The 9,877-nt window shown below is 35.4% G+C and overlaps 1 protein-coding gene across 3 annotated transcripts; it reads right to left on the reverse strand.

Annotated features, from left to right (window-relative positions):
- Positions 1-325: 325 nt before the first annotated feature.
- Positions 326-7,631, reverse strand: LOC107809812 (filament-like plant protein 4). 3 transcript variants are annotated; one of them, XM_075226102.1, is made up of 6 exons: positions 6,929-7,631; positions 5,742-5,864; positions 5,033-5,282; positions 2,577-4,944; positions 1,720-1,765; positions 326-1,109 (listed from the first exon to the last, which is right to left on the reverse strand). In XM_075226102.1, exons 1-6 carry the CDS (start codon positions 6,944-6,946, stop codon positions 705-707), a joined length of 3,210 nt encoding a protein of 1,069 aa, XP_075082203.1. In that variant the 5' UTR covers positions 6,947-7,631; the 3' UTR covers positions 326-704. The 3 variants fall into 3 exon arrangements, with proteins under 3 accessions (XP_075082203.1, XP_016489986.1, XP_016489987.1); XM_016634500.2 differs by having other exon boundaries at positions 7,268-7,629; XM_016634501.2 differs by lacking the exon at positions 6,929-7,631 and adding an exon at positions 6,180-6,393.
- Positions 7,632-9,877: the final 2,246 nt, after the last annotated feature.

Genomic DNA, 9,877 nt, shown 5'->3' on the forward strand with positions numbered 1-9,877 from the left:
AAATCCTAAAACGTTGGCTTTTTTATGCCAATTGTTAGACCTAGTTGTCATGCCATGTCAAATCCCCAATACCAAAACCACATTCCACGGCCCAAATTCTAACCTCATATGGGCTACCCTTCCACGGCCCAATTCCGACCTTATAGCATCACTGCCATATTTTAGCATCAACATTAATGTCAAACCAGAGATAGCAAAATGATTTTAAGAGCTGATTTCATTATTTTTTAAAGAAAAAAATTCTTTAGTTTCTTTGTCATACTAACTGGAGTCTAGATCAATACCATTTCCATACTCGGGATATTCACAAAGTATATAAATCATATACAGTCATGTCATACAACTATTATTTCATAGTAATCACAAAACATCCTTTCATACAAGACAACAATACAAAATGGCATCTTCCACTATGTAATTTCCAGGAGCAGAACGTGTACATACATTTTAAGAACTTCACTACACCAAAAAAGAAAAAAACAGATAGAAGCTAATGAACAAGAGAAGTGACTTTTCTTGTATACCTTTAAGTCTGAACTGGCCAATAGGAAATTCCAAAGTGTGATTACCTCATGAGAGTGGCAACGAAGCAAAATGAGAATCTGTAACTCATTATCTACAGTAGTCGAGTCAACATGTCGTGCCTTCCAATCTTATTAGTAGACTAGTCAAACGAATGGCATACAAAGCGTGCAAGCTGCAGGCTAATAGCCATTCTTTCCTTTAGAAGAAAAGAATCGGCTGAAACCACGAGCTTGTTTTTCAGGTGTAGGACCAGAAGATGAAGAAGAACCAGATTTAGTAGGCCGGTGTTTCGGAGACTTTGAGCTGATTGGTGATCTCAATGGATTGTTTAAATCAGAGTCCGACGGACTATACGGCACATTGTATATATCCACAGGAGGGGACTCGGCCAAATCATTTTCATGCAAGTTCATGCTGGTGGTTGTCGGTTCTTCCCGAAAGCCCTCACCTTTTAAACTTCTATCGATGTATGGAGACCCCATAAACTCCGTCTGCGGACGCAAGGAGTTCAACTGTTTTCCAAGAAGAAATATGGTTTCTTGACACTCGGCCAGCTTCTCTGCTGCAGCTGCTAACTCTTTCTCCTGGAGAAAATCAACAGATCATCTTCTTCAGACACTCACTTTCGATTGAAAAGGGCATCAATTAACTTAGTACAAGGATGCTAACAACAAATATATACCAACTTGTTTAAATTACTCATACATTTAACATAAAAGTTTGCTGAAACCTGAAACCTGAAAATCAGGCGCCTAAGAACATCAAGAATATTGATTTAGAACTATTCAGAAGAATGAAAGGTTCCATAACAGCTAATCAGACATCCAACATTTTGAAAAAGCAGAGAATTTTCGCATTCAAATTGTTTGGACTCCCTTTTAAAAGCATCCAATTTAAATGTCTAACACTGAAAGAAAACTTAGAGAGATGGAGCAAAGTAAAAGAAAGTCTACTTTCTAGTAGCGGTAAAACCCCAAAGAACAGAGGTAGATGCTATTTCCAAATTCAGTTGTATAGCACCACTACCACAGGAATTCAATTGTATTTAATTGAACTAATATGAAACTAGACCAAAAGTTCGGACGAAAAATTGAGAAGCACAATCTTTTTTCCCAATATGCTCTAAACTACTAGTATAAGATACATCACTGCAATAGATTGGATTGATCACTCAAATAGGAGCACAAAAGCTACCTGGTTGTTCTTGGCATCAAGTTCAGCAGCTGGACAACTCTCAACCCTGATTCAAATAGAAAAAGATAATTGAGTACAGTTAAAATGCTACTTGACATAACTTCCAACTGACTTTTAACTTGCTATATTTCGGTAAAGGCAACTCCGTGGAAAAAAACAAAATAAAATGCTTGTGAATAGAAACCGGTGCACTAAGTTCCCGCTATGTGCGGGGTCCGAGGAAGGGCCGGACCACAAGGGTCTATTGTACGCAGCCTTATCCTGCATTTCTGCGGCTTGAACCCGTGACCTCCTGGTCACATGACAATAATAGAAACCATGAAAAATCAAGTTTACAGAATATTATCAAATACTTTAACATGAAACACTGATGTTGAAAAGACCAAAAATAAATCTACAGATTGGTGATGACTAGGCAGATTACATTCCAGATTATCCATTTCAGTCTTTGGACCCATTGACCCAACCAGCGGGGCAGTCAAATTACTCTTGCTTTTGACGTGCCACTGTGCCGACCAGCAGGGGGATGCTACTTATGAGCTGGTCAGAGACAGGTTCCGGTCGTACCCACAAAGATCAGCTATATATTATTCAAATCACATAGTGACATGTTTCTTTTCCCTTTCCGGTGTTGCTTTTCTTTTCATTCAAAGATTAGGGGGTTTGCGCAAAATTTTACCAATGCTTGAAACCTTCAAGTAAAGTAAAGATCAATAGCTACTCTCACACTAAAACAGAACACTCAACAGGCCAAAGCATAATGCAATTACAATAACATTAAAAGCTGGCCTTAGGTTATAAGATCTCAGAATCAAATTTTATAATTCCAGGGCCAATGTGGAACAAGAACCACTAACCTTTGCAGTTGTTCTTCGAGATCTTTGCATCTGGCTAAAGCTTCCTCGTGACTCTTCTTTTCCTCTTGAAGCTCGTTATCGAGACTTTCTATCTTTGCCTGAAGACAGTTTACTTCAGTTTGCAACTCCTCAGTCCGAGTTTCGAGTGAATTATACGACTCTGCCATGCATTTGAGCTGAGTTTCAGCCAAACTGTTTGCCTTTTGAGCAGATACCAATTGTGACTTCACTTCTGCTAGAAGCTGCTTGGTTTCAGACAATTGAGATTTAGTGCTTTCCAAGTTCTCAGAATATCTAGCAAGATCAAGAGCCATATCCTCTTTCTCTAGTTTCAACTGTTCAAACTCCTCCAACGAGCACTTCAAAGAGGTTGATGCTGACTCTGAAGTGGGAACAAGGCTTCCTTCATGAGGAATATCTGGATCAGAAGTGGAATCAGAAAAATGAGTGCAACCATTTGCGTATCCCTCCTCTCCTGAATGCTGAAGACCTTTATTTTCTGGTAAAGCAACCTTGTCTATGCAATCAGATGTACTTATTTCTATTTCAGAATTCTTGTAGCCGAGGATATTGAAGTGTAGTTCGCTCGCATTACTCAGGACACGAGACAGATCAAGGACAAATTTCACCATACTTAACCTGCTGCTTATTACTGCAGCATAAGTGGCAGAGAAATCATCCATTTTTTCATTTATTCCACTACCATCTGCAGCTGTTCCCTGGACAGCCTTTGCTTCTTTGCCCAGAACAAGTACAAAGTCATGAATTTGAGACATAGCATCAGCTAATTCTTTGCTAATACCATTGACTGTCTCGTCGCATGGTTTACTATATTGTGAAACAGGAATTTCCTTTTCTATGTTTGCCTCACCATCATCATGAGAGGGCTGAAATTCAGTTGCAGTATCAGAGCAAATAGTAGTCTCAACAATGCTCGTAGCTGATTGTGGTAGGATGGTGTCGCCCATTTCCTGCAAAATCTGTCTGAGATCCTCTTGAATTATTTGAACGTCAGCTTCCTTAATCAAAGACTCCAAAACCATTGAAATTCTTGATTGGAGCTTCATGAATATCGATGCATCTGAAATGGATAGACGACTCGATGTTGATACTTCCTCTTTGGGAGATGCTTGATTTCCTGATATAAGTGTCTCGTTATGTTCTTTCTGCGGAGAAGAGGTGTCAGCGTTTGTAGTTTCAGGTCTTGAATTATCATCTGGACTTGAAACTGCTCCATTTGTGCCACTGGATTGATAAGCTAATTTCTCCATCTCCAAAAAGTCATCCATGAGATCCAGGTGACTTGCACTTTCAGATTTATGCGGACTGTCAAAGTTCTTTTCCTTCTTAATATGGGAGAGTTCAGCCATTGATGATGTCGTCCATGACCCAGCACAGCTAGCATTATCGTCATTTCCATCTTCAGTAGGCAATCGAACTGTGGACTTTGTTGGGCTCTTCTGTTCAACATTAGCTTGCAGTTGTGCTTCCAAACTTTGCAGCTTGCTCTCCGTCTTTGCACAAATACTCCTGGAGGCCTGTAATTCAGTGTTCCGGTGTGCCAAAGCTTCCTTTAACATCTTTGTTTCCTCCTCCATTGCCAAAAGGCGTTCAGTGAGTAGATCATTCTCTTTATGGTATTTCTGCATATTATCAAATGAAAAATCAGGTAAACTGGAAAACTGTGGACTAGAAGGCCTGCCTTGGGATTTCTTTACACGGCTATCCCCATAATCTCGACCCAAACTCTCAACTTCAAGCTTCATTTGGGCCAACGCTGCAGGCCCAGGTAACTTCTTCCGGACAAGACCACGTAATCTCTGACACTCTGCTTCCAGTTTCGCAATTTTCTTTACTCCCTCCAGGTGTTGCTTGTTTGCTACTTCTGCAGACCGTACACTCATATTTTTCTCCTCATTACGAATTTCTAGCTCCTTTGAGGCAATATGGAGTTCATATTTCAGAGAATGTATTTCTTTTTCACATGACTCAATATTGCTCTTGAACATCTCTATTTCTGCTTCAGCTTGGGCTTTTTCTTCACTGAGCTTTATCACCATGCTAGAACGCTCCTGCAAAGACCTCGTAAGTGCGGAATTTTCTGCTGCAGACCTGAGTAACTCTTGGTCCAAGTTAGCTATCTTTGCTTCAAACTCAAGCTTCATTTTGTCAAACTGTTTGGTTTTGCTGAGAATCACATCATGCAGCTTTTGTTCATGCTCTTCTTTCAAATTTCGTATCTGCCGCATGCACTCCTTGAGTGCACCATCCAAATGTGATGCCCGGTCTTCTGCAGTAAGCTTCAAAAGAGTGACTGATTCTAGGTGATTTTTCAGTGTTGCGGCTTCTGACTCAGCTTTCTCCCAACCTGTCCAAAGAGATGTCGTCAATAAAGAAAGTTAATAAGCTTGCTTAATACTTATAGCAACAAAAACACGTCATATAAGTAACATCACCTGAGACAGCTTCTTCAGCAACTTTAGCATGTTGCTTCACCAGGTTCTCCTTATTTGTCATTTCCGTTTGCGCAGCAGACAACTTTTCATTCAAATCCTTGTTTTCATCCTCTAAGTTCTTCACTTGTTCCTCGAAAGAGTTGGCTTGATCCTCCAAAGACTTAACTTGATCCTCAAGTCCAGTCAAATGTGAATAAGATTCAACAGAAATTTGCACATATTTTGGTTTCTTGTAATTATCCTGTTTACCCTGAAATATAGTGGAAATCAAAACATAAATTACAAAGATAAGACAAACTGAATGAAGCTTTCTCATAAAGTATCATTGTTATAAATTGAAAACTATGACACAAAATTCCAGAACTAAATAAAAACTTATAATTGGTCAGGTTAAACATTTAAGACTAGCATCCGCCAAACATCAACTTAAAGACTCAGAATTTAGATAAATGTAGTTCTTTGCTAGTATCGACCAACTTAAGTAGCAAAATTTTTGTATAACTCCTCGTACGTTAAAGGTCAACATGAAAGCCGTGTTGTATATGCAATATAAGTAGGTCAAGGAGCAAGAAGACACACCAGAAGAAAATAGAAATTGACATGCACATACTAAACCTTAGTGCCAAACAAGTTAGGGTCGGCTGCATGAATCCTCACTGATAATTTTACTACATATTTTTCCGAATTATATAGATATCAACTGACACACCTGAGATTCAGTTGAGTCTGAAGGGGCAGATGCTGATTCCACTGTAAGAGCTGCAGGTTTCTCACTTGCTGTCTTATCTGATAATTTCTTCTTCCACGGCCAACTCCTACGATCCATTGTAGCCTGTTCGACAAGGAAAATGTTGGCTGAAATCAGTTAACGAATTATTATAGAAAGAAGGAAAAAGAAAACTGTCATAAATGAAGAGCACAAAATGAATGGCAACGCTTGACAAGCAATACCACGGGCAGTAGCTTAAATAGTGGCGGAAACATGACGTCACCAACTAGTACGTAAACTTTAAAACTCAAAAATCCTATATTTCAGGAACAATATAAGCTATATTCAGAAATTGTCCTCCTAATTCACTGAGAATAAGCAACATACAGGAATATGTCACCTCCACTAGCTTAGAACATATCAGAAATGTTGCTATACCTTGAAATTTCGGACTAAATTGGAATGGGAATTAGTCAAAGAATTAAGCACAAAACGATGAAACTGAGAATTTGCACTGCAGTGCAGGACTATTATAACCCTGTAAGATACACCTCCAGTGCACTTTTAACGCAACAAAATCAGAGTAGACAGAGCTGATAGGTAATCGAGATTTTTACAAGCAAATAAGCATGGTAATACAAGAATCCGGAACCTGAAAGATCCCAAATAGGTAAAATCAGAAATTCAATGAGAAACTGAGAATCAATGTGATACTCATATATTAATGAAAAAATTCACATCAAATGTTGGTGATAGCATTTCCATAACAAAGCCAATTATTAAGGCACAAAAACTACCCCAGATAATATAAAATAGGCAAACAGGAGTAGTTAAATATAATGACAGACCACCTTAAACAACAAAAACTAAACATGAATATCACATTCCCATATTCCAACATGAATAAATTTTACAAAACTAGGCACTTCATCACCTACATTGCTAAAATATGATCCATGTAATAATCTTTTCTCCCTTAGAACCAATACACATTGAAATGCCCCCACCCACCCACCCACACCACAAGATTAAAAATTTCACACCCCTTATTGCTCATATTTAACACCAAAATTAAAAAAAGCCACATACCCAAACCAAAGAGGACATATTACAAACTCTCTATAATTGCAAAAAAACACATAAAAATCAAATCTTGGAACTGAATTTAGAGGGAAAAAAGAATTTACAGTTTGTCTACAAAACATGGAACTAAAAAGGCAATGAATCCCAGCAACACAACCCCAAAAATGGGTATTGAAATTGAAGTAAACCCACCGACAGAAACAGAGGTAAATGACAAGTTCATAGAACCAAAAAAAAAGGAGAAAAAAGAGGAAGTGATTCAAATGGAAACAAAATTAAAAAGCATTGCGTTTGCAACACAAAAAACCAAGCTAAATGGAAACAAAAACAACACAAAAAGATTACTTTTTTAAAGTCTCATTGACACCATCATCATCTTAAGAGCAAATGTAACGGAAACAAAAAGATCAGAAATTCCGCAACAAAAAAAAAAATTTACTCACCAACTAGCAATGCAGCTCTAGAAAAGAACAAGAACACTATACCCCAGTAGATATTTAGTTAAAATTTATAGGATCTAGTTAGTTTTAAGTGTACAATTTGAGTTCATGAAAAATAAAGTTTCAGTCTTTCTTAGTCCAAGTTTTAGAGAGAGAGAGGGAGTTTTTAGAGAGAGAAAATGAGGTCGCCGGAGGTGAAGTCAAGGAGGTGTTGGTGGGGGAAAGAGGGGTTAAAAAAAATATTTCAACATTAGGTGTCACTTAAAAGAGAAGACGTTGGAAAACTCCAAAAAATATTTTAAATGAAAAAAAATTGTAAAGTTCAATAAATGAAAATACCCAAAATTATAATCTCCGGTTAGTTTATGTCTGAGGTAGATAGATAGAAGTAAATTAAATAGTAGGAGATGACAGTTCATAAGACAGTGTTTCTTTTTTTTTTTTTTTATTTCTTTTAAAAGACAAGTTTGCCCTGAATATTTTAAGCATTCAATTACATTAATGTTATAATTTTCATATTAAGTTTTTAACCGGTATAAAGGACCTTGGCACTATAAAAAGTTTCTTTTTTATACAATATGTAATATTTTCTATTATGCATGTTTCGGCTTTAATAACTTCTGGACTTATACCAAATCAATTATGGAAAGAATTTATTAATGTCTCGTAGATAAAAAGTTTTGTTTACCTTTTAGTTTCACATAAATTGAACGTGGAAGAAAAAATTTGAGAATAGAATAAATTTGTGGGCACTTAATGTTTGTACCAGCTCAATGAATGTAAAGTATATGCCACGCATATAAATTTTTATTACATTAAATGATACTATATAATATTTCTTCTTTTTTTTGTTGTAATTTTTACCTTTTAAATTCAATTACTTATTTTAGTGTAGACACAAAATATGAAAAAATATTTAATGTGCTTCTAAAGCAGGGTTGTGGCAGAAGCAAATGGGGTTGAGCTGTAAGAGAGTAATTAGGGGAAAATGGAGTCATGGGGTTGACACTGACTCTAGTCCATCCATTACAGCTCATTACTTGGGTGCTCTGTCTATTACTATTAGGGTAATTATTCTTTTTAAATTATGATTCACTAATATAAAAAATAATAATATTTGAATTATGTCATTCAGCTCGCGCACAAGCCTGCTTCTTTATGTTATGGAAAAATTGAGCTTACTACTGATCAGAGTCAATAATTGACTATCAAATTTCATCTCACAACTAGAAGAAAATCTTTCGGGATTACCAACCTGATTTAGATTCGTAATAGGCTCATAATAAATTGTTTGTTTCAGTGACTCAAATTTTTTATATTTATAATTATGAATATATGGATCTCAACTATCTCATCATGTCACTTGGTAATATAGAGTGTTTCTTAGCTAAACCAATTTCTATGTTTCTTTTATTAATTTCCTTTTCTTGAAAGAGTAATATTTCCTAAAAAAGGATGCATTTAAAAGAGAAAATTTTACTCCTCTTCATGCACAATATATATATACACAAGCCACAATTCTATGTATCAATAAATTTCTAATGAAAAGTTTATGGTCATATCGCACTTATTGGATTCTTTTGTCATCTAACTTTATTCTTTAATTATACTTTGACTTGTACATGCTATAAACCAAGTGCTAGAGCCTATAAACTAGCTAGCTTAGCTGAAATAAGTACTCATTTTAAAAAATTTAAATAAAAAAAAAGACACTGATAAAAATAATAATTTCAACATGTTGATGAAATAGATCTCCTCTATAAGATTATGGCTTTTAAATAATCACTGTAATTTCTTTTTTCATTTCTACACTTTAAAAGGTAAAAGTATAGTCAAATGCGTGAAGTTAAAGTCTTTCCCAAAGCAATATAACTAAGCCTAATAATTCATTTATATTGTAACTCTCATTAGTTTTTTAGGTATAAAGTTAAATTTTAACATTTCACTAAATTAACAAAAAAGGATATTAATATAGTAATAATGATTTTAGAAGGAATGTAAGATATTGTTGGCCTACAAATATTGTTTGATTTGCCACTCAAATTGTATCTTGTTTTGAACCCCCCCCCCCCCCCCCCCCCCCCAACCAAAAAAAAAATTGTATCTTGTCTTATTATGTTGTATTATTTTTAACGAGTTTTGGACTAGTTGCTTAATTAATAATCCATTTAAAAATACAAATGAAACCACTACAATTACTAGACAATATTTAATGCTCAAATCAATTTAGAACTAAATCTTAAATTTTTATGATCTCAATATGTCCACTTGCTTTTTATTGTCAATACAAAATAATATTACAGTTAAATTTCTCAATAGCAATCGTGTTTGTTTCGATATTTTTTAAATGTTATAGTGAAGTATTGTTATATAGGACATATATTATAATATAATATAAAAATCAAGGTCAAGAAAAAAATTAACTTTTATAATAAATGATTATTAGATAGAAATGTTATTTAGAAAGACCTGTACAATAGTGGTTGTTTTATTGATCGTCAATCATATTCTTGATAGTTTAACATTGCTTTTCTCATCTTAATTTTCTTTTCCATAAGCAATGCCGTTACTAGGTTAACACTATAAGGGAAATTTTTAGATTAACAGAAAATT

This window comes from Nicotiana tabacum, chromosome 12 (genome assembly GCF_000715075.1).
Source record: "Nicotiana tabacum cultivar K326 chromosome 12, ASM71507v2, whole genome shotgun sequence".
Classification (NCBI taxonomy): domain Eukaryota; kingdom Viridiplantae; phylum Streptophyta; class Magnoliopsida; order Solanales; family Solanaceae; genus Nicotiana; species Nicotiana tabacum.